The 25,329-nt window shown below is 43.8% G+C and overlaps 1 protein-coding gene across 2 annotated transcripts in view; it reads left to right on the top strand.

The window, feature by feature from the left end:
• GSK3B (glycogen synthase kinase 3 beta) overlaps positions 1 to 24,083 on the top strand; it is a 149,551-nt gene extending 125,468 nt beyond the window's left edge. The window contains exons 9-12 of one of the 2 annotated variants that reach the window (XM_064722516.1): positions 3,000 to 3,038; positions 5,376 to 5,562; positions 11,215 to 11,313; positions 18,280 to 24,083. In XM_064722516.1, coding sequence (XP_064578586.1) covers positions 3,000 to 3,038; positions 5,376 to 5,562; positions 11,215 to 11,313; positions 18,280 to 18,347 — 393 coding nt within the window. In that variant the 3' untranslated portion in view covers positions 18,348 to 24,083. The remainder of the gene's footprint in view (positions 1 to 2,999; positions 3,039 to 5,375; positions 5,563 to 11,214; positions 11,314 to 18,279) is intronic. The other variant, XM_064722527.1, reaches the window with a different exon arrangement.
• The last annotated feature ends 1,246 nt before the right edge of the window (positions 24,084 to 25,329 follow it).

Genomic DNA, 25,329 nt, shown 5'->3' with positions numbered 1-25,329 from the left:
GCATGCCTTGCTGTCTTGTGTGTGTCTCTTCCCTCTTCTTTTGTTTGTGAATGTGTTGTGTTTCTCATGAGCCTTATTGTGTTAAACTTGGTTGATCAAAATGCTGTTTCATAGTAATTGTATTGTATGATAGCATTTTTTAAAAGTTGATTTGAGGGTTCTGTTCTACATTGATGACTTGGCTTGTAAACAGTACAAGCTTTTGGTTGAAGGGAGGAGCTTTCTCTCTTACCTAATGTTCATGTGCAATAAAAAATGTGCTTACAAGCCGAAAGGATGTGCACAGACTGTCAGCCTTGAATCGGTGGTGTGGGTGGTTCTTGGCAAAGCGTGTGAGTCTGAGGCTGGTGAGGAAATTTTTAACCATGGTGTCACAAACTTGATGTGTTAGCAACAGATGTCATTTTCCTAAGCCTCTGCTCTCTTAGGTAGCACAGCATGCGGGCAGCATTCACAGTCTGCATGCAAGACACACAGTGGTTGATGGCATGAAATCATGTCTTTTAATACACACTGGCTAGAAGAGCACCTTGTCACATTGTGAAGCTTTGGCTTTGGGGCTTAATTACGCCAAGAAGATGGAGCTCGTGTTGTGCATGGAAAGTTTGTTTGAGGAATGTCAATGAATTGAAAGTCAGAGCAACCATTTTGGTAAAACAATACTTAGCTCTTGCCCCATGTGGTTTTATTTGAGAGTGGAATGCTGATGTGAGTGAAGTGAAGTGAAATAGGAGAATTCTGTGCTTTCCATCCTTTTTGTTTTATCTTTCCATATGTGCTGAAAAATAAAATTCAGAAGGGGCGTAAACTCCACTGCACTGATAGGAACTATTTCCAATTAGTAAGATAAACTGTGACTGCTCTGCTAGTGCACAAAGCCTTCATTTGAACTAAAGTCTCTTGGGAATGAGGGCTGCGTAGTGAACTAGGGACACTTAAGCTGAAATGTTGAAGAAGGTGATAGTTCCAGAAAAATTAAGGGGGGGAGTAACATAAAAAAATTTGCATTGATAGCAGTTCAGCTTAAGAAGGAGAGAGGAGTGTGTCAGGCCTTGCTGGCTGGCTCTCATGGTCTGTCAGTGTTTGAGCATCACCAGCATGCCTGAACAAAGAAACAACTCGCACTGGTCCCTCAGCTTTTTGGTGAGGTATAGATTTGTTGGCATCTGAAGGGGGGAGGGAAAAACCAACAAAAGCACCAAAAGCTGTGGCTTTGGATGAGTCAGCATTTCCATTTGACATGATCATCCAGAGATTTTTGTAACTCATCCAAAAAAACCCCAAAGAAAAAACAGCAACCTGGGTCTCAGCCTGAAATTCATTTGCTTTGCAGAAACAAGAGGTTTTGAGTTATTCAAGTGCAAATTTTTCTTGAAGAATATTGTATGTAAAGCATTTTTTTTGCATTTGTTTATCTCCAAAACAGGTTCATTTTTTAAAATGAAAACTTGAGCCTTCGGTCCCTCCTGTGGACAAATAGCCTTACACAAGGTCTTGTTTCATTTTAGAAAAATGAATTGCTGCGCCGGTGGGGTAGTATTTGATTGCTTTAAAAGTTCCTGTCAGTGTTTTATTTTTGGTTTTGATTTTGTTTGTGGACTTGCTGTGCCTTTTGCCCGGCCGTATTTAGTCTGCATACTAAATGTTAGTCTACCCAAACACTTTGTGCACTTAGCTTTTATTCTTTTTTTTTTTCCTTTCTCTTTTTTCTTTCCTTTTTTTTTCTTTTCTTTTTTTTTTTCTTTTGCTTTCACCCAAATGTATTTTAGACCGAGACAGACTTTGCTCCGATGGGCCGGATTTTAGTCCGTGCACTAAATTTTAGTCCGCAGACTAAAAATAATCCGCGGATTATTTACTAAATTGATTCCCTCACTGAGAACTACAGAGACTTTAAACTCCTGCTGAGACGTACGTGCAAGGGGCTTCACGGCTCACAAGTCCCACTGTCTGTCCATCCTCCTGCCCCTTCCCACCACGGAGCATCAGCCCAGCGTTGCCTTGGCATCGGTGCCCCGTGGCAGGGAAGTGCTGGCGTAGCCATTGCCGTGGGCGGCAGCTGCTCGTGTAGTTCTCGGTGGGTGAATTTGGGCAGCTTTCCCGGGGGAACTTTGCTGAATGGGAAGAGCTAAAAGACCATAGAGGGCTTTGCTTTTATTTCTTAGGGTGTTATTCAAAAGGGAGGTGGGAGGGGACAAAATTGAGGAGAAAAAATTTTCTTAAGTAACGGGTGCGACGGGTATGAGGGGGAATAAACCCGCAGTAGAGAGAAATTTAGTCCATACCCGCACTCCTGAGGTGGTACGTGCAGTTCCTGAAGAATCCTAAAGAGATAATGCCAGCCAACAAAATCCAGTGGAGGGGGAAGTCAATCCAAAATGGAGAATAATCCGCGGCGGCCTGAGGTACTCGTAGTGCACACAAATTAAAAATATCCAAATTTAAAGTATAGATCTCAGATTTTTACCTCGTCTTCAGCAGAAATTACAAATTGCTAGGGATTTGGGGTTTTTTGAGAAAAACCCAAAACCGTCCAAAAGTTTACATTGTGTGTCTGGGACAGATTTACAAGTGGGGTGCATCTTTGGAGACATACTAATCTGGCCACTTGGTTCTGTGGACATTTATATCCAGGACCGAGGACTGAAAATTCCTTATTATGGCAATTTCAATTACCCTTTTAGTTCAAGTTAGAGTTTTGATTTCAATTTTTTTTATTTTTTTAGTAAATGCACTGGCATTGGAACATAAATTTCATATAGAAATGTTTCTATACTATGCCTCACCATTGCACAATCGATTTTTTTGGCATACACTGTGGTGAAGTTGGACTTGCTGCTATGGAGACTGATGTTTAAAGTTTCTAATTGTATAAACATTTACTATGTCCCCCACACCATGGATTTCTTATAATATTGGCTATATTTTTCCTTGCTGGACTATTCTCTTTTGGATTGACTCCCCCTGTTTGGATTATTTCACTGCATTATCATCTTTAGGACTCGTCAGGAACAGGACATTTCACCTCAGGAGTACGGGTATGTACTTAAATATTTTTTCAAATTACTAGGCCTAGCCTTGAAAAAAAAGGAGACAAATGCTAGAAGTGGAATAATTGAGTTCAAGCTACATCGTTGAGGCAGCAGCCAGGCAAATGTAACACAAGCTGATAGAGATGAGATAGGCACACACCTGTAACTTGCTTCCTGTTAGTCACCACTTGTTGCAGGGGAAGGCTATGTGAGCCCTCCTAATGTGTATTTCTTACCCCCTTCCTGGTTTGAAGCAGTTAGAGCAGACTTTGGGAACTGCCTACCCCAAATGACTAATTCCAGATCCAAAAGCAGGCTGACTAGTTCATAACAGGGTTTAGGAAACATGTTAGGGTTTCAAGGACTTGAAAATGAAGAGTTTGGGTGGACAAACAAGTACTCCTTTTACATATGTCAGATTTGTGACTGTCTGCCTACTAATTTTCTCAGTATAAGGCTTGACATCTTTGCCTTAAGGAAATAAAATTGTTTTCTTTTTAAAATCTCAATAGTGGCTTATATGTGAGCTGTACTGAGGAGAAAAACACAGTTAAGAGTGAAGTACTAAAGTTTCAAGCTGTGATAAATCAAACTTGTTAAAATATTACTGTGAAGGTGCATGAGGGTGACCTCAGTAATTTTACCTCTTGTTAAATACAGAACAACTTCACTTCTGTGGGTTTACCTCAAGACATACACATTTGTGCTACTTACCGTGTGGAGGTGGGGGGAAGCCAGAAGGCTTTTTTTTTTTTTAACTGGAGACAGTCTTGGATTTTGTTCTGGTCAGGCTGTGACTTGGGAGTAATAATTGCATCCTCTGTGTGCTGTGGTCACAAGCTCTGCAGGCAGCAGGCACAAAGCATCTTCTGCTGCCTTTTCAGTAGCGTAGTGGTCAGTACAGGCTCTCTGCCAGCAGGGTTAAGCTAAAGCATTTCTTTTTGTCATCATAGGCCTCGTGTGAAAACTTTTGCAGTTTGTTTTGCAATAACCTGGTAATAGGAGTAAAGTTGGGTCTTCCTGTACGTGGCTTCCTGGCTTTGCTAGTCAGGATTCCTTGCCACTCAGTTAGCACAGCACACACTGCAGCAAACCCAGTGCTGCTGGCCTAGCTGGCTGCCAGGGTACCAGGGGCAGGAAATTTCAGTCCCTGCAGAACTTGGCTTTGTGTTTGATTCTCATTCAAGAGAGCATATATGCCTGGTTCAAAACCTCCTAAAGAAGTGCCTGTGCAAGTTTTTCATCTGTGATTAACTAGCATGTCATGCACTGATTTTTATTTTTTTTTCTTTCTTTCTCTCCTTGGTGCTGTGTGGCTTGAGTTCACACCGCACTGGTGCAAAGGCATTTTGCATTATCTCAATTTTTACCAAAAAAATGCTAGCATCAAAACTTAACACTTGTGCCCACCCTACTCCCTTTACCCTAGACTGCATTTTACCTGCAACATAGCAAGAGGCAACTGCTTGAGGAGGCCATCCAGGTCATGTACATGATTAACTCCTATTTTGCTTATAATGGATTGAGAAAGGAGTATAAGAGAGTGTGGTTAGCAGTGGGTAGAACCATTCTTAGAGGCTTAAGACAAAGCTGCAGTGTAGAACTGCTTTTTGTAATCACTCTAAGTGTAAATCTGTTAGACTAAAATAGTTGGTTTTCTTGACACAATTTTCAGCTGTCCTTATAAATACCAAATGTGCAGGAATTATCCCTATAAACTTATGGAGTAGCTTGCCAGAATAAGGTCACAGAAGGAGTAACTTGCAAATTGGAGCTAGACATTTCCTGCACCCCACCCGTGCTTTCCTTGTTGTTCTCCAAAGCTGAACAGCAGCCTCCATAGCAACAGTCTGACCTGCCTGCCTGCAAAAGTCCATGTTAGAAAGACTTCCTTCACTAGCCAGAAAAACCCCAACCCAAAACCGTAGCGGGGCTGTATTATATTTTTACATTCAGTGAATCCTGCTCATTTTGAACCTTCTTCCCCACCTTCACTCCACCCCATATGCATGGCTGGTAGCACCTGTGTGTGTTTGTCATGATTTTTTGAATGAGTTTCCCCTCCATTCTCAAAGTTGTTTTTCTGAGTGCGCTCTCATGAAGTCTCTTGCTGGCATTGCACCTTCACTCTAGTGCAAGGCGTTGCAATTAACCCTTTCTCAACCCCAGGAATGGATTTTCCCACACTTACTGCAGGACTTTGATTAGCACAAACCGCAAGTTTGTTCCAGCTTGCTGGGCAATGAGAGGTTTAATTGCTCTGACTTGCTTCTGGTCAACAAAGAGACGAGACCCAGCCAGACAACGTGTTTCTCCTTGCTTGTTTCCTCGCTGTCCCCGCAGGTCTTCCGGCCCCGCACTCCGCCCGAAGCGATTGCGCTGTGCAGCCGCCTGCTGGAGTACACCCCCACGGCCCGCCTGACTCCCCTGGAGGCCTGCGCGCACTCGTTCTTCGATGAACTACGGGACCCAAACGTCAAGCTACCCAACGGGCGAGATAAACCTGCACTCTTCAATTTCACCACTCAAGGTAGCCTGAGAGCCTTGGAGGATCCCTTCTCTAGGAGGAAGTGGTGGCGTAAATGTTGGTAGTAGTGCAGATGTTACTCCCTTGGAAGTAAAAATCTCTGAGTGGTACTAAGTTTATTAAGTAATTGGATAACCAGCTGTACTTTTCAAAAGAGGAGGAAAGGGTCTTGGAGTTACAGAATTTTCAGAGTCTTTGTTCTTCCAATTTAGTTTTGCTGAGGTCCTGAGAGTGGTTGTTACTGGATTGCATCAGGAAGGATTACATGCTTATAGCATGTGTCTGCAGAGTATGAATATGAATAGCTCAGACTCTGCAGCTGGGCTGATGGCTTTGTGTGCAATATCACAGTATGCAGGTTAGAATATCATTTGGAGATGGACCTGCTTCTTCATACTTGAAACACCATAGCCAAGTAGTCATGCATATTCGGTTTGGCAGGAAGGTTTGTAGTGTTGCTGCCCATTTTAATTCTGGATGCAAGATAAATACAGATGCTTTACTGTCCAGATTTTATATGCTGTACAGTTCATCTGGCATTACACTGACTCAGTCATTTAGAAACTGTAAAAATAAATGTACAACTAACTTTCTTATTTGAAGCCAGGCTGGTATAGGATTTTAAAACCATTCATCTATTTTTTTCTCCAGAAATCAGAAATGTAAAACTGATACCCCCCAGAATAGTTTTGCCTGCCAAGACAGAACATGTGAGAAGTATGGCATACAAATATGCTTGTAATTATTTTGGAGCACTTTTTCTGTTGTTTTTCTTTAAGTGATTAGCTGCCAACTCTCACCCTTTGAGCAAGAATAGTTCTGTATGCATTTTCTGTTGAAAGTTTAAAAAACACCTTTTGGCCCATTTAGCATCAATATAATTTTTCAAACTCTTTATTGCATGCTGTGCCCTTCTGCCAAAATGTGAAACAGCTCTCTCCTTCCACTTGTGGAGCCCTTTTATTTAAAAAAAAAAAGGCATTTATGAAGCATAAACACGTTAAAGTGGTCAAGTAAATAGTTTGTGCTTCCAGGTCACTGTCTTCTGTACTGATTTCTACATCTGTTGTTAGAAATTTAGTAGTTGTGTTACAAGTGCTTCCTTGTACTCATGGATTGCCTTTTGTTTTGCCCTTCTAAGGCCATCTTCAGCAGCTAAAATACTTTCAATCTCAGTATCTTAAATACAGATTTACTGCTGTTCTTTTTGAAAGTATTGATTGTTTCATGATGACATAAAGATTGAACTTACCTACTACACAAAAACAAGGTTTTTAAAAAGAGTTGGAAAGCTCTATAGTGAGTCAATTCAAACTAGTTTTTCTTAGGGGAAAAGCAGATATCTGTATTGGGAGTGTGTCCCTGGTTCCCCTCAGATAGTGTAGAAGCTGCTGGATAAGCTACCCTACTGCTCAAGCAAGTTTAAAGCTCCTCTTTTGCCATCCTAAGCAGCTCATGTGCCCTCCCTCACAAAGCAACTCCTGGGAATAGTAAGAGAAAACAGTTCCTGTGGAGCAATTTTCTTAAGATAAAAAAAGCAAATTTCTGTCATCTACAGGTGCCGGTTTTACCATCTGTAAGGGGAAGGCAGGACATAGGCTGATCATTAATGCATTGCCACACAAGCTCTGTTACAGGTGACCAGTCAAACTCAAAAAAAAACCCAAATCAGAGTTATTTTTAAATACCTCAGTACGTTGCTTTGCACAGTGATTAGAAGAACTTTGTAGTTGATAAATGTACAGCAGTCCTGACTGTGAACTCAAGATATACAAGAAGCTTTTGCTCCTGCTGTGACTACTGTTCAGTCCTTGTTCTCTGGTCTTTACTGTGCAAGGTTCCATCAACTTGGCTGCTCTAGAGCAGAAATCCCAACTGGGAAACAGATTGTTACATGGATAATGAGTCATGTTAAGTCATCTGTGGTAATTTTAAAAGTAATGAAAGACAATTTTGTTTTAAATAGCATTTGTTTTCAACAGGCAATATTAAGTTCTAGAAGTGTTTGATTTGGCTGTATCCAGTTGCCTGAAACCCATGAAGTACTAGGTGACTGCAGAGGGCTTGAAGGCAAAACTGTTAAAAATGACAAGATAAATCTGACCATTAAGGCGTTGGACTGATTTTCAAAAAGAAATTAAACTTCATAGCAAATCTGCTGACCTGAGCACTGATGCTGCTCAGATAGTCTAGAAAAAGACCAGTGAGGATACATGGAAGATCAGGATCATGGTCTTTGGCAGCCAGCTGTGGTTGTGGGACATGTGGGTGTTTATCTTAGAGATTAGTTCTGTTGAAGAGACCATTGTCATTTGTAATGTCTTGCCTGTAAGTTTCTCTTAATTTGTTTAAATTAGCATTATATGCTAATTGGGGTTTGAAAAAGTTATTTTGGCTAAGGAAGTATCTCTACTAGCCACAGAGCTGCAATTCAGTTAGGCTTTTAGATCTGCAAGACAAAAAGCATTTTTTCTCTTAGAAGCCACATTTTCAAATAGTCTGTGAAACGACTGCCATTTCCTAAACTACTTGTAACATATCAGCAATTTTGCTACATCACAAAAGTTAATGTCACTCCATGTTGGCCACTGAAGACTAAAATTATTTCAGTGATTCAGCACTTAGGAATGGTTATCATGCTTCTCAAAGATAAGTTACTCTTTTATTGAAAGGGGAGTGCTTTGGGATTTTTGTTTGTTTATATTTTTAAGCACCCTAGCCTGTGACCCTTATTTATTTTTTTATTTAGAGAGATACATATGTATGTGTTTATGTGTATATATAATGGAAAGTTTGTTGTTGTGACAAGAAAAAAAAAACATGGTAAAAGAATAATTTTTCTAGGGAATTCTTGGAGTGTTGATATATCAAGTAAAATAATACTGAAAAAGAACACTGTGCTATTTCCCAATACCAAGCATTTTCTTGTGTTTGGGGAATGAAGGTGATATGGTCTTCTAGTAAAACTGGACATTTTCATTCCTGCTCCTTCTTGGAGATCTTAAGTGGCTGCAAATGGTATGACTTGATCAGCAGAAGGGCAGAGGTGTTCTCCCAGGTGATGTGGATGGGAGTTGGGTCTCATAAATTAATTGCAATAGCTGCTCTGTTCACATCATGATATTGGAAACTTCTGTCTGGATTGCCTTGACCACAATAGCTTCTTGCAGCTGTACTGGTTGTAATTACCCCAGCCTTGAGCTGCACATTTGGTTTCCATAACCAGGCTACAGTTGAACACCCTGCCCAAATACTGTGGGGGAAATCACTAAGGACAAAGATTCTCAGTATTTTGTGGACTGCAGATAATCACAGGTAAAGCTTTCTCCTCAGTACTCCCATGTTTCATCCTTAGACATGGAATAGATGCAAAAATACATTATAGTAAAAATTCAAACAAGTTCTCAAGCAAAGCTGCTACTAAACTTCAACCAAAAGAGTCTACTTTGTTTATGTCTCCTCTGAATTGCCCTGCTCCTCTTAAGTTCAAAACATTCAGAGTATGCTGAATTGAAGAAACTTCATATCAAGAAAGATAATGTGAGGTTTGAGAAGGGAACGGGATCAGTCTTCTACTCTTCATGAAAGTTCCTTAAGGTGGCTTCAGAGAAGTGGTTGCACTTGCATTAAACTCAACAAAAAGCAATTATTATTGCCATAATACAAAAGGAGGTGTTCTGACAACATAAGATGACAACATAAGATGAAGAAGGAATGGGAAGGGGGTCAAAGTGCCCTTGCAAGGGTGGTGTTCTGTCTGATCACCTGGTCCTTGGGCTACAGCAACACTGACAGTCTGTAGCTGCACCTCCAGGCACCGTGCAGCACCAGAAGGTAGCAAGTGTCATGGGGCTTCCTTGTTTTAGTTCTGCTTTTGTTTGGATCACAGCCCCATATTGTTTCGAGTGATGAGCAGAAAATAATGCAGAGGTGATAGAAACTTTCAATAGAGCAATGTAAAGGGTAGATTCCCAGTAATAACAGATTTGGAAAAAAATACTAAGGGAGCAACATTTTCTAGCACAAAGCAGCTAACACCCAAGATAGTATTGAAGTATAGGTTTATAACTGGTGTTGCACTTTGACATGTAAGGATTCATGTTTCTTCAGTTTATTTTTCCATTTAAAATGGAGATTCATAAATTCTTCGTAACATTATGAATATATGAATTCTGAATTACTCCCACATGAATTGAGGATTTTGTATTTGTACAAGTGCTGTGAGTACTGAGGCTTTCTAAAAGGACTGGCTAGGTCTGCTTAGACCTGAATGGAGTATTACAAGATAGAGTAGATAGGTTGCAGGTAGTGTAGCAACCTGCTTGCATTCATAAGTGCTGAAATACCATCTTAAAATGTGTAGTAATAAGAAGCTTGTAATCAGGGCAGTCTTCTGCCCCTTGCCGTCCCAGCAGTAATGAAACTTAATGTAGCAGCAGAGAAAAAAAAATCATCAAGTGGACTGCTGCTCTCTGTAGGCCCCGAGTTTAAAGCTAGCATTAAAAAATAGCAATAGCCTGTTAAAAATGAGCCCAAATAATGTGACACTTTCCAAAAACGCCTTACTGAACCTATGCCACGATTTGGCCAGGTTTCTGTACAGCCTGTGCTATCTGGAGGTCTTGCGTAAAAAGCTGTCTGTTCTCCTGTTCTCAGCTCTCCTCCAGATGACCTCCTGGAGCTCCAAAAGTCATCAGCCTCCTTCCGTGAGGTGACTGTTCACATCCTTTTTACCGGATGTTGCTTTCTCAGGAGACAGCCAGTCACTCCTGTTTCAGAAACAAACAGGACCTGTCTTGTCTCGGCTCAGTCCCACCTTCTGTAAGCACAAGATTCTCTTGAAAGGGTGCCAGAAGATTGTCATTTGTTGGCAATGTGTTGCCCTTAATCCTCCCACAGTCGTGGCTGTAAGATGCCTATTTCTCATTCTGATACACACTTGAAGCTATATTAGATTTGGAGTCTAAAAGACATGACTATTTTTTCCCTGGTTAATGTCTTCAGACAGAATGATTACATCATTTTGTTGTCCATTTAAATTGCCCACCTGACCAATTCCCTTTGCCTTTCCCTGTCCTTTTAAAGGATATGTTACCTCTTCTTGGCCTGGCTCAAGGAGACTGCTGTGAGAGATTGGTCTTGGGTTCCTGGGTCCTTGAGAAAAAATGATGCTTGAGTGAGCCAAAGAACTAATCCCTGAAGCTCTTGGAGCACCTGTTGCAGCTGCTTGCTTGCTGAACCAGTGCCCAAAGCAGCACCACTGTTATCAGCCTTCTCCCTGGGACTGATTGCAGGTGGGCTTGTGAAGAAGGGGATCCTTCTCCAGTGTTCAGAAGGAAACAGCATTATCAGGCCATTGACAAGGTACAGGCTTGGCTGGTTCTTTGCTCACTCCCAAGCCACTGTCTTTCTCTAGGAAATGACTCCTGTGCACCACTCTCTGTAGTTTTGGCAGTCTTGCTCTGGAGACTGCCTCGCTAAATATTGCTGTGGTTTCCTCTCGCTGGTTGGCAAAGAAGAAAATGTAACGTGACCTTGGGCTGTAAGGGCACGTTTGACCTGAGGTGCCGTTACAGGGGAAACCCTAGGATCTGATCCTGCATGTGGAGCACTTTGTGGATGATGAGCTAACTGTTTGTTCCACCTCCCCTCCAGAACTGTCAAGTAATCCATCTCTGGCTTCGGTCCTCATCCCTGCTCATGCCCGGAACCAAGCAGCTGCTTCAACCCCTACAAATGCTACAGCAGCCTCAGGTGAGAACATGCAACTGCCTGCCTCCCTCCCTCCTCATCCTCCCTCCCGCTGCCCAGGTGTCTTCCCTCTGCCCAAGCCCACGAGCCACCTCAGCCCACAGAGTGAACTGGGAGGAAGGGATTGGTTTTGTATCACCTGAACCTTGGTCTTGGTAGGTGGTCATTTGTGTGCTTGCTGTGGTCACCAGCCTAAATCTCAACCCAAGCCACTCAAACTTGCATTTTATTGCGTAATTTGTTGGTCCTTCTCACGATTGGTTTGCAGCTAATTTCTGTGCTCTGAGCCATCCTGAAATTAACTCTGAGTTGGTGAATGAGTTGTGATGCCTAGAAAGAAAAGAGGCAGCTAGCTCAGAGCATGTGGCCTCCATGTAGTGTGGATGAAGAGAATTTTTCCCTAAGGGCATTGGCATCTGAAAGTCTAGTTAGGGAGTTCAGTCAGTGTGCTCACTGCCTCATCTTTGTAGTTGCAGTTGCTTCCTACTGAGTTTGCTTGTGTCATCTTCAGGCACAAGGCAGATATTTTTGGGTTTTGGCCAGCATGGAGTGAATTTTTTGTTTGCCTCCTGCTCTCTCTGGTTTCTGTCAGAAACCTTTTAAAAGCTCGCTGTTGGCCTTTAGCCACTCCATATTGTATTCTGTTTCCAGTGAAAGTTTTAACACCTGGTAATACCAGTTGGGAGACTCCCAAAGAAACTCCCAGGTGCTGCAGGATGTGGCAGAGGTGATTCAGTACATGGCATTCTTCCTCTGAGTCAGCCCTGATTCAGCACACCAGAGGCTTTCTTGGGCCTTGGGCAACCAAAGGCAGGCAGCAAAACAGGTGTGCTTGCAGATGTCCTGCCTGCACATCAGCCCCAGCCCACAAGGGCTGTCAGCCCTTTTGCAGTGCAGGACACTTCCTTAGCATAGGATAGCTGATGAGGAGAAGGCCTGCTTCAAAAGCTGCTCTTGAAATGTGCAGGAAAGCATTTGCTGATTGATGTGCTGGACAGTTACCTGATATTAGATGCACTTGGTCCAGCCAGTGCTGTACACAGAGAATTTTCATACTCTGGGACAGATGCAGCCAGGTTTGAAAGATGAGATTTCTCTCTGAAATTGCAGTAGCAGTAGATTAAAGGCACAACTTGTACCATTTATGTACTCTGAATTTAGGAGAAAGCAAAACTGCTATTTTCAAATTTACTGTTTGTTTCATACACTTGGCAGTGTTTTGCAAATAGTCATGTTCTCTGTTTGCCTCTTATGTGCATCTGTTGCTCAACAAGTGAGAAAACAGAAAGTAGTAAAAGTGATTTAAAAGTATAAAATACAAATGTGGAAAATTATTTTAAGCCTTTCTGAAAAATATTGTTTCACCTAATATCCCTTTCATGCCTTTTAAGGAGTTGTCTCCACCAAGACCCAAGTCTTGAGGAATTAATGGGGTTAAGAAATCTGTTTTCATTCAGCTTTCACTCAGCCCTTTTCAAGGGCTTATATAGGGAGAAAATGCATTAGTCCAAGTCCTAAATGGGAAGTATTAAAAAAACCACAAAGCAAAAAAACCCCAACCCATCCCATATTATTGATGTCAACATTTTTAAAGCTTCTGTTTGCAAGCACTGCCCTGAGTTGGGATATGTCCTCCTATTTGTGGTTCAAAACCAAAAATAATATCCTTGCTGATTGGAAAGAAATTGTGAAATTAGGTTTAGTATTGCACAGCTCTGGCTTTCTACAGTTGGTTGTTTCTTACTGACATGGGTTTCTCACAGCAGGTGGTGGGAATGTCATCAGAGTTATGATGTTGAGGTTCTTTTAATCTGTTTTGCTTTGCATGCTGATGCCACACTTACAAAGAGATTTTCATGGAAGGAGTCCCCTCTTTCTCTATACCCCCTGCACCTCCCAGAGCAGTAAATGTTAAGTTCCTCAGTAATTGCTAAAGCAGTGTGGGAACAAGTCTCCCACCTAACCCAGAGCATCCTGATAGGCCAGGAAACTTCTCTGCAAAATGTTTGTGTGAATAAGCAGTACAGGTTCAGAAACTGCTTTTCTGAGTGACAATGATGCAGCAAAATGTAGCTCTCAAAGCAATAAAGGGAAGAGCAAATATATCTGTAATTCGCATTACTAGTGCATAACGTGTGCCTCTCTCTGGCAAGCACTGTTAAAAAGCCACATTTGTTGTCAATTTCCTCTTCTCTTGAGGCAAAGCTGTACTTGCTCTAGTAATGGAACTGGCTTTGCAGTGGGAGTGTGTAGCCTTGCTGCTCTGGCATTAGTAAATTCTCCTAAACATTTATGAGGAGCACTCTGACATAGTGGCATGTCTAAAGCAAAGTGCAGGGAAAAAAAAGATGAGATTTATTGGCCCCTGCTTGAAATGATGTGCTAGCTTTCTGTGAATTATGCTGGCCATGGATGAAAAATGCCAGTGCAGTTGTATTCCCAGGGATGGCTAGAGGAGGAAGAGGATGCTCGCATAACTGTGCAGCCACAGCATCTGAGAGGGGAGCTGCAGACCAAGCTGAATGCAATGCATATCTGCTTGTGTGACTCTTCTGGATCAGCCAGCAGTAGTAGCTACCTCTCTTTAGTCAGCATTAAGATGAGAAGAGCATAATTGCCATCTGCAGGGAAGTTGTGCCAGCAGGGATTCTGGGGTCATCGTCTTAGGCATCCCGCTGTGTTGATCCCATGTAATCCCAAATGCAATGGTGTGACTGAACTTTCAGCAACAAAACAGATTAGAGCTGGTGTTACCTGCCAGTGTCTCGTAGTTGAAAAACACCACAGTGCTCCATGAAATAAGATTTAGTGCATTTGTGGTATTCACATTGAAGGAATTTTGAAAAACTTGAATTCCTTAACCAGAAGATGGGCAAGCAGTTCTCTGAGATCTACAAGCTCAGAACAGGATGAATCCATTACAAAAGAAGTAAAACTTGCACATTTTACCAGGTTTGCTCAGAGTCTGGACTTGTGCATCCATAGTCAGGCACAGTATGAAAACCAGGCTATCCTCCTCCTTCCACTTGTCTCTTCAGCTGTCCTGTGAGGATTCCCAGGCTAGTGGTGGCTTTGTTTCTGTATCTTTGCAGATGAGCAACACAGGCTGTCAGCATCACAAATGCACCCAGCTAATGCTGTCAGCAGTGCTAATGGGCTTTCTCAGTCTGAGCTGGCGTCTTTGTCACTCTCTGAACTGTAGCCCTGTCTTTCCCTTTCAGGAGGTTTTTAAGGAGTGTCACATACCTTCCAAGAAAGATGAGGCACTCCTTAGAGGGAAAAACTGAATTGGAAGAAGTTCTCTATAATGATGAGAAAAGCTTTTGCCCTCTGTTTGAAAGAACTTTTGGAAGCAGCTAGCACTTGATGACATTCTTTGCCTGCACAGGCAGAGGGGTCAGGCAGTGCTCCAGGACAAAGAGGCTGCCCTGGCCTTGAGCTGGGCACTCGTCTGTCCTGTGCCACAAAGCTGCGTGCCAGCTCCTAGCTGTGCTCCCCAGCAGGGCTTTGCTGTCCTCTGTCAGCATTGCTGAGAGCCTAGATTTCCTTCTCTTAGGCCCAAATACAGATTTTTCATGATGAAAAAGGAATGTCCAGAGAACCTCATACTCCACCCAGTTGTGCTCTTTTTCTGGTGCTTCAGCAAAGCAATGCTGGAGTAAGCCCCCTTTGTTCCTCATGTCCTGTTGAAGCAGAGTCAACAAATGAGCTGAAATGTTAAAATACTGCATTTTCTTGCAGGCAAGGAACCAGGGCAGCCTTGAGCTCGCTCTGCATTCTGTCTCAGCCTGGGGGGATTTCTGTATATATGTATATATTGTTGTAAGAAGCCCCAAGAAAATCTCCTTGGCCTGCATCACCTGATTTATTTTAACATGTGGCATATATATTTCTCAGGAACTCCCCTGTTACAGCGATGACAGAAAAGGAGCATATGTTACATGAAATACCTCCATCCTCTCCTCTTTTTTTTTTTTTATCTCTATGTAGTAGCAATGTAATGATAACAATTTCAGCCTCTACTGTCTTCAGGAAATTGAGATCAAGAGACATGTTTCATTTCAGTAAATGAAATACGAGCACTTTTTGTAGACATACAGAGAAATCCTCTGCCAACACTCCAGACTCCAGCTGGACTGCTCACATCAGACACTGCCAGCAGATGTTGCATTACCTGCAGTTTATCCATACTTGAAAATTAATCTAGAACAGGCATAGTGAGAGTTTAAAGTGTGGAAACTATTATCTGGCTAGCTGGGTCACTTCTGTTTTCTGTGGTCATTTTTGGTCTGCATGCATGTGGGATTTGGGAATTGCTCCTTCAGGGGAATTCTCCACGTAGGAGGGCGTCTCTCTCCTGCAAGACCAGCTTCCCACGTAACACTGCTACTGTCGGGATGCTGCCTTGGTGCTTTAACTGCATGAGCTTGCTTTTTGTCATGGTGGTCATTCTTTTGTAAAGGAGGGGATGCAATTAATTTGGGATGAGATGAAAGGGAATCAGAAACTCCCAGGGCAGTCATCTGGCATCCTCTGCCCACAGGACGATTTGTCTTTCTTCCCACACATTCCTTGCAGCATTTCCTTTTCAAATAGGCATCACCCTCTCTTCCCACTTGTCAGTTGTGTTTCTGGATGCTGCTGATTGTTTGATTTCCTATTTTTGTCGCTGTTGTCGATGTTACTTAAATTTGTGACTCAGCAAGTGCTGCCCATTTCTGGCTGGCCTGTTGGCAGACTGGAGGGGAAGGAATGCCATCCAGAGGGACCTTGGAAGGCTTGGGGTGGGGGGGGAGCTGTGTGAAACTCCAGAGTTCAACAGGACCAAGACCTACCCCAGGCACAAACACAGGCCAGGCAAGGAATGGATTGAGAGCAACTGTGAGGAGGAGGATTTGGAGGTGTTGGTTGATGAGAGGTTGGACATGAGTTGACAACATGCACTTCTAGCCCAGAAAGCCAGATGTATCCCAGGCTGCATCAAAAGCAGCTTGGGCAGCATGTCAGGAGAGGTGATTCTGCCCCTCAGCTCTGGTCTGTGACACCCACCTGAAGGGCTGTGCCCGGCTCTCTGGCCACCAGCATAAGGATGGGAACCTGCTGGAGCAAGTCCAGAGGAAGGTGATGAGATCATCAGGGCCTGGAGCACCTCTTTCTTGAGAGAGTTGTGACTGTTCAGCCCAGAGAAGAGAAGGCTCTGGGAAAACCATATAGCAAACTTCCAGGACCTAAAGGGGGCCTGCAAGAGAGCCAAAAAAGGTCTTTTACCAAGGGCATGAGGTGTTAGGACAAGGGAAAATGGGTTCACACTGAAACAGAGTAGGTTTAGATTAGGAAGAAATTTTTTAATGTGAGACTGGTGAGGCACTGGCACAGGTTGCTCAGAAAAGCTATGGCTGCCCCTGGAACTGTTCAAGGCCAGGATGCTTGGGACTTTGGGAAACATGCTCTAGTGGGAGGTGTCCCTGGCCTCCGCCGGGAAGTTGGAACTGGGTGTTCTTTAAGGTCCTTCCAACCCAAAACAGTCCATGTTCAGTTCCTTGCCTTTGTTCATGGCTGTGGTCAGGTAAGTGTGGCTGAAGAGGAGGGGGTTTTGCTCACAGGTGACTGCAGAGCATTGCCCAGCTCGTCTGTGATGGAGAAATGTTACTGCACACCCAGCACCCACCGGTGTGTTTTGTCATGCCTGGTATTCCTGCTGGACACAGCCCTTCAGGCTGAGGTCACCCAATCTGTTCTTTCTTTTTAGAAACCCTTTCCATGTGTCTTTTCAAATACATGGTTTGCCCAGTCTGCCCTCTTCTGTACCAAGATAATAAGTCTTTCTGATGTTCTTTGCTGCTGCAGTATCAATAGCTTTGCAGTTAATCTTAGTCTCTTGAAGAAAACCTCATTCAATACCTCTTTCCCATCCTGTATTTTACACGTTTAGGTGTTTACCCACTTATCTATAAGTATCTTACAGTCTTTCTGACTTGGCTAATTAGATACTATATAGAATGGTTCCAAGTGAAATTGGTGCATTTTTTCCCCTACCTATTCTTCTAATACTAAGAATATATTTTTTAGAGGAAATACCTGATGCATGCAGCCTATGGAAACACAGTCACAATTAATTTCTTTTTGGTATTTCTTTGCAAGCCCTGCATTTTCTTGAAATGCACTTTGGCACGTGTCCTTGATCCTGTGACCTGTCTCTCTGTGAAGCACTGTCCCTCCCTGAGAAGGTGTTGGAGGCATTTACTGCAGAGATCCAATCCTCTAACATATCATGTGCTTGCATAAACCTCATTACTGGCTTCAGGCCTTGATGTTAATCTGCTTCAGCAGTTCAGAGGGTGGCAGATCCAACTTGGGTTGAGCAACAGCAGCAGACTTGAAAGACTTTCTCAGGCAACAAGTGCATGAATTGCACATTGGCACACCAGCTGTTTGTGCCAGGAGAGCAGGCTTGTCACATTCCTCATCTGCGCTCATTCACACAACTAGACTTATTATACATTCACATATACATTATACATTCACACAGGCAGACTTATTATAAGAAGGACTAACTAACAATGTGAAACTTTCACATTCACCAATGTGAAACCTCATAGTGACAACAGACACTGGTGTTGGCTTTAGCAATGCCAGTGTGCCTTGTCCTGCAACTGTGGGATGTAACACGGGTGGCTTTGCACTGCACAGCCAGTGTTACAAACTGCAGAACTGGCTGGTGCCCAGCCTGCAGCCCTCAGCACTCCAGGTTCCTTTTACCCTGCTGAAAGACCATCTTCCCCCAGATTGCATTGTTCCATCTGCATGTTCTGAAGTCAGGGCAGTCATCCTAAGCAAACCCCACCTTGGTGGGAGCTGTGGGTTTCCTCTTGTGCAGAATGTCATAGCAGTTGTTTCCAATGTGTCTCTGGTTTGGAGGTAATGCTGGTTGTTTTTTCTCTCTCTCCCCTTGTTGTCTGTTGTTTGCAGATGTTAACGCAGGAGAACGAGTTCAGACCAATAGTGTAGCTACAGCATCAGCCTCCAACTCCACCTGAACCAGTACCAAGCAGCCAGCTGCACAGGAAAAATCACCAGTAATTTGAGTCTTGCTCAGCAACACTGGTCACATTTGGAAAGAAAATTAAAAAGAGGAAAAAAAAATCCAACAAAACAACAAACCAACCAACCTGTTCATTTTAGTGTTCAATTTTTTATTATTATTATTGTTGTTCTTATTTAACCTTGTAAAATATCTATAAATACAAACCAGTTTCATTGTATTCTCACTCTGCAGGGTGTCCGGGGCAGGGGACTAGGTGGGGGGAGGAGGGAAAGCGGAGCAATACAACACACCAATGTCTCCCCTCGACAATCTCTTCATGTTGGAAGTTTGCTGTTGTGTACTTCAGAACCAGGACTCTTGCCTCATATCCCCCTCCCGCAACAGAAAGAAGGAAAAAAACGAAACAAACAAATCCCAAACCTCATTCTCTGCTGAAGTTCTTTTTTTTTACCCTCTTTTTTTATTTTCTTTTTAAGTGGAGTTTCGGACTTTGATGTAGTGCACAGCTTGAATTTGGTCGGGAGCTTAGCAGGGGTCATTCAACAGAGCTCAGCGTTTCTTGTCAGCAAATCCATATCCCAGGTTTTCTGAAGAACTGCCCTGGCTCGGCACGGGGAGCGGGCGACGTGGTAGGAAAATAGGTTGCCATGGGGTGGGGGGGAGGGTTTGCCATGTGTCTAAGGCTTGAACCGCTAGCGGAAGCCTTTCATTTAAAAATCAGTGCTAGTGATGAGGAAATCTGCAGCTTCATGTGGGAAAGTCTTGCCCAAGTGGGTGATATATAATATAATATAATACACACACATGCACGGAGGGCAGTGGCCGGCTCTGCCGAGGCATCCCCTCTGCCCAGCCGGAGCTCTGCTTTCCGTGCCTCGGGCTGGCTCCCAGCTTCAGCAGAGAAGAGCGGATGAACAAAATCCTTGGCAGGGGCAGGGGCCCAGCTGGTGGATGGATGTTAAGGGACTTTTTGGGAAGTGGCCACTGTGAAAGTGTGTTTGGTTGGGTTTTTTCTCTCCCCACCCCTCTTTGGCTCTTGATTTGAACAGGCTTCCCTTTCCTAAGGTGTATACAGGAAAAGGACACCAGGGTTTATAATGTGAACTGTAACAGGCTACTGGTTTATTTTGTAATACTTTTTTTTTTTAACTGCAGTTTTAACTTGCAGGATGCCACATTCTCCGATAGTTCTGATTTTAAATCCACAGGTAGAATCTGTATTTAATTTTCATCTTTTTTAACCTCTTGCTTTTTCTTTTTTTTTTGATCTATTTATTGATGCGTGTTGCCACGTCGCCATTATGTTTTTACATTGGTAGAATATTAAAATACACATCCGAATGCTCTTGATGGTAATTTGTACCTGCTGACTTGTAGGAAAGCTGGCTCTATATGAGTGTGTGTGTATATATATTATATAAATATATACATGTATACATAGATACAATACTGCTTTTTTTATTTTGTCGACGATCTCGAATCAGTCTGACTGAAGCGTGAGGTGAATGCTTGTTCTAGTCCATCAGTTCAGGGTCCAGGTTTCCTCCCTGCGACGGCGTGCGGTGCGAGCATCCACGTCTCTCTTCCTGAAGTCAAAGCAATATTCCTTGCGAAAGGGTCAGGTGAGCGGCCGGACGCAGCCCCGGCGCGGAATCGAGACTTTGGGAGACCTGATCTTGTGCTAGGCTTGCGGTGGGTGTCCGCTCCAGCCTTATCCTTCTTCAGAGAAACTGTAGTCGCCTTTGGTGCTTACCGAGCCGTCCCTCGAGCTGCGGATCTCTAAGGCAAGCAGTTGCTTTTCGGGAGCACGCGGAACCTCGCGTGGCCCGGGGGGAACCGGCAGTAGCGGCTTTGGAAGCTCGGCCGCCGCAGGGGCGGCAGGGGCTTGGTCACGAGCTCGGTGTGTTTCTTCTTGTACCTTTTATGCTGTTGACGTGGGATTTTTTGGAAACTGTCTCTTAGCAGCCCCGAAACTGTTAAAAGCTCTGCCCTCTCCCTCCTGCCTGGCACGCGGTGGGTTTGGGGACGCAGGAGCTGATTGAAGAGGTGAGTGACCACCTACGGTGAAACCGATAAACCCTCAAGTTATACCCCTCGGCGGTTTGCTGTTGGGCACACACACAAAAAAAAAGGTTTTAAAGCTTTTTTGCATTCTGGCTGGCTGCAAAGGAAAGCACACCCACGTTGAGAAACAAGGCTTTCCAAATCCCTACCTGCAACTTAATAGATAAGGGCTGAAGAGCGTCTTAACGCATGCGCTCGGCTAGTCAGTGTCCTGAAAGGTAAGTGAAGGGGCTTGGTTGACCCAGTGATCCAAATTCATGCAGGAGACTCAAAAAGTAGGACAGTGGCAGGGTATGGATCTGCTGTAAAGACAAGACTGCTGAAGCATTGGCCACAGGCGCTGTTATTTGGAGGCAGTAAATTACAGAGTCTTTAAAAAAAAAAGTAATAAAAATATATCAAAGAAAAATGCTGCTTGTGCCAGGACATGTGGCTTTTCTTTTTCATTTTTTTGTTAAAGACTGGTGGAGGGGAGTCAGAGCGTTTCTCTCTGGTTTTGTGGCTGTGCCGGCGTCTGTGTGTGTCTCGTGTGTGTGTTAGGCTGGGGGGAGGGTCAGGGGTGCCCCTCTGGTTTTATTTCTGTTTTCAAGGATCATAGCAGGATCACACACTCTTTTATACAAGTTAGATCCAGGTCTTTGAACAACCTTTTTTTGTAAATAAGAAAAAAAAAAAGAAAAAAAACACAGAAAAATAACAACAAAAAACAAAGCTCCTCACCAAATTCAAGCTTGTACATTATTATTTTGGTTGTTTTTGAATTTTGAGTTTTATTGTTTTGTATGTAAATATGTGGACCCAGGAACTGTTATTAATGAGCAAAAAGTTACCGTTCAGGGCAGTGATTCTGTTTAATAATCAGACAAAATGTAGACGAGCTTTTTAAAGCCATATAGTTTTAACTCTGTACAGTAGGTACCGGCCTGTATTATTGTAACAATAACTCTAGCGATGTATAGTGTATCTATATAGTTTGGAGTGCCTTCGCTTCCATGATTTTTTGAATTTTATTTCCCTTTTATTTTTTTCTCCTCCTTCTTTATTAACAATGTCTCCCACCCCAAACCCACATCTTTGCTCCCCCCTCCCCACCCCGCTTTCTAACTCTTTGAGTGCTGTAAGGTTTCGGTGATACCCTGATCGGTAGCGGAACGAAAAGAAACAGTCTCCATTGTCATTCTCTTCATTGGAGCCGTGGCTTTGTTCTGGGAGTCTCCAAGGTGCCCACCCTGCCCTCCTCCTCCCGCTACAGCAGCTGCTTTCATTCGGACCCTTGCCCTAGCAGCCCATTCAGATTTTGCTTGTCTCGCCCCTCAAGCCTGCACCCAGGAGCATCTGGGCAGCAGCAGCAGCTTCCAGGAGGCTCAGCCTTCCCACCCTCCCTGCGGCCGTGCCGGGGGCAGTGGCGAGCGGAAAGGGCCCCCAGGGAGGGAAATCCCCACATCCCGCAGGGCTGCTGCGCTCGGAGCCATTTGGCGTTTGGGCATCGCTGTAGGAGACTGCTGCGGTGGTTCTTTCTGCCGGGAGGACTTTCTGTTCCCTTTCTTCTCCCTGTTTTTCCCCCACATCCTTCCCCAAGTCACTTTTGTTTTCTTGAGATAAGTTTAACATGACTCTTGATTTCTTGTGCCCAGCACGAAGGCCTTGTTTCTAAAACTAGTTTGCTTGTGTTTTACTACCTTGTTAGTATTCCACATAAGATTGTCTTGAATGGGAAAACACGTAACTCTTTACCAAACCAAAGGTTGCTGTTTTATTTCGAAGCATCTCGTGTTCATTCCAGTGAAGCAGAGGCTGCACTTTCTTTCTGGTGACACGAAGGTCAGTGATGCCAAGCTGTTGGCGACAGTCTGCTCAGAGCTGTCCCTCTCTTCTTTTACACTGTTTCGGGCTTCTTTTTTAACCCAGTGTGGTCTTGATGTGTCCTTTACGTCAGCCCTGCCGTAGTGGGTCCCTGAGCCGGGCTGGATCGCAGTCTGTCTCCCCTGATGGACGCTCCATCAAGACACTGGTGTTCTTTACTATTAAACTTATCTACCTTGCTAGGGAAAAAGAAAAAAAAATTACCTGAAAAAAGAAAATTGACTGGTAGAAGACCCCTGAACACTCTGTCCCCTTATTTCGAAGCCAAGCTTTACCTAAAATAATGGCAGGTGCCTGCGACTTGCAACCTAAAATTCCCCCCCCAGTTTTCAGTACTTGGAAAAGCAGAAGTCAAGCAGCCTGTCAGACTCGTACTCCTGTACTAGGAACCTCAGCCACCGCGGAGCAAAAGGAAAAGCCGATGAGGAAAAGCACAGTAGGGTATTCGGTCCGGGCTCTGCCTTCCGGAGACTGCCAGCGGGTACCCCTGGGGTGGCAGCTGATTTCCACGGGGCTCTCGGCCGGTTCTGGTCGTAGTTGGCTTCGTTTTGCAACACTGCAATAATGGCAAAACGACAGGAAAGGAAAACAGTACCTAAGGGGTTAGCTCGAGAAAAGTAGCTTCCTTGTGTTGGTCTTTCTCAATTTATTTTTAATATATATATATAAAATATATTTATATATATATAATTTGCTTGCCTGTAAAATTTGCGTTCATTAATGTGTTGCTGATGGATCACTTGGGCCTGTACACACCAATTAGCGTGACCACTTCCATCTTAAAAACAGAAATCTAAATATATATATATTAAGGACTGTGGGTTGTATACAAACTATTGCATACACTTGTGCAAATCTGTCTTGATTTAAAGGAAAAGCAAAACCTGTATAACATTATTACTACTTGAATGCCTCTGTGACTGATTTTTTTTTCATTTTAAATATAAACTTTTTTTGTGGAAAGTATGCTTAATGTTTTATTATTTCCCCCGCCCCATTCCCCTTGTAAATACGTTTTGTTCTGTGTGACTCGGTTCGGAAATAGTTAACTGGTACTGTAATTTGCATTAAATAAAAAGTAGGTTAGCCTGGAAATGAAATTTAAAAAATACCAAGTGTGTGGTCTTTATTTCAAAAAATTGCCCTGTTCTTCCCTCCTCCTCTCTCCCTTCTCTGACCCTTGTTCCTCACCCTCATGCCTCTTTCCACTCTGCGAGAATAGGTGGACGTGAATCTTTGTAATAATAAAGAAAAACCTCAAGAAATGAGCATGTTTTCTTAAATGAGCTGTGTTATTCCATGCTATTTTTAAAGAGATGCCAGCTTGTCTATGATACCGTTTGATTTGATGGAGAGAGGAACCCTGGAACATAAATATTTCAAATTGAAACCAACCAATCTTCCTTTACCGTCCACCTATAGATACAAACTTAAGAACCTGTGTAAACTGCTGGCTTTGAATCCTGCACTCATGGTTGTTTGGGTTGTTTTTTTAAATCATTGGATCCCATTAGTAATGTTATTTGGTGGTGATCTGTAAAGTTTGTCGAGACCACGTCCAGTGGACCGTTCCTCCAGCAAATCAGCACATAGCTATCTCTGAGTTGGGTTTCCGGTACTGGATAATGTATGTATTAAACATGACATGTCTATTAGCGCAAAAAGAAAAAAGAAAAAAAAAATAAAAATCCTTTTTTGGGCTGGCTGACCTGGCCGAATCCATTCTGTCGCTATCCTAAAGGCTAGATGCGAGGTCATGTGACTGCTGCTTCAATAAAAACAAATTTATATTGCAAAGAGACTCCTCTTGCTTTGTTTGTGTGCCACGAGCCGCGGGTGTTCCCATGAAACCTCTGCTGGGCTCCGGGCCAGAGCCTCTACTCCAGAGGCCCTCCAGGACAAGTGGGAGCAGGGTGGGAAGGGGCCCTTGCTGGTCCACACTGTGAGTGCTGAGTCAGGACGCCCTTGATCCTCTCCTGATTGCCAAATGTGTGTCTGGGAGCTGCTCTGGCCCCCCTGGGTGCTGGAGCTGGGCCCCTCGGAGCAGGTGCTGGCATTCCCTGGCTCCCTGAGCGGGATCGGGGTTTGGTTTGGGCAGGCACTGGGGTGACAGGGCCAGGCAGCCACCCACAGCCTGGCTGCTCCAGAAGCAGCACTGTGAGTAGAGGGTCCCTTCACTTACTCTGTCCCACAAGGTCACCAGGATTCTGGATGCATCCACCTTGTGCTGAGACCAGGACTGCTCTCCTCAGCCGGTCTCATGGTGGCCACTTGCACCTGCAAACACATTGCTGCCGAAATTACAGCGCCTCTCTGGGTGAGTTCATCTGTTTAAAGCTTGCCTCTGGTGGGAGCTCATCACAATCCCTGATGATTTGGGATGGTGGTCAGTCATCCTTGGGCACTTCTCTGGCTGGGCATGCACTGGGATCTCCTGCCTCTTCTGACCTTCCCTCACCTGGAATGCAAGTTGTGGGCTCTGTGTGTTGTCTTTGCATGGGAACTCTCAGCTGCGATCTCAGGTCTCACTTCTGAATGTCAGAGCCAAATGAACAGAACTCAAGCACCTCATAATTCTTGCTAAGCTGACTGGAAGGGGATCTTCAACTCCTTCATATCTTTGTGATGTTTCCAATTTGATCTCCTCTGCAGTTGTTTTGAACAACCTCCTTAAGCTGTAGTACCAAAAGCAGGCAGTGGTTCCCCACAGTGCTCTCCCCCATGTCAGTGAAGGCACTGGAGAGCTTCTGGTAGCTGCTGTCTGTCTGTCTGTCTGTCTCCTTACCTGAGGATTGCATTCACTCTCCTGCATGGAGGCTGCAGCTCTCCAGTTTATCCAGCTTGCCCTCCCATTGTAACTCCTGCAAGCATTGCCAGTGGGACTGTTGCAGTTTCATACTGTGTTTATATTCCAACCACCCTTCTAAAACACGTAACACCTTAGTATCAAGAGCCAGTCCTTGCACAACCTTCCAGGGAACATCATTCTGTCACTCTGTGGGAAAACACTTTTTGAGACCCATCTGCAAACCAGGGTCAAATCCACT

This window comes from Zonotrichia leucophrys, chromosome 1 (genome assembly GCF_028769735.1).
Source record: "Zonotrichia leucophrys gambelii isolate GWCS_2022_RI chromosome 1, RI_Zleu_2.0, whole genome shotgun sequence".
Taxonomy (NCBI): Eukaryota; Metazoa; Chordata; class Aves; order Passeriformes; family Passerellidae; genus Zonotrichia; species Zonotrichia leucophrys.
The sequence above is the reverse complement of the archived record's forward strand: the minus strand, read 5'-3'. Positions and strand labels throughout refer to the sequence as shown.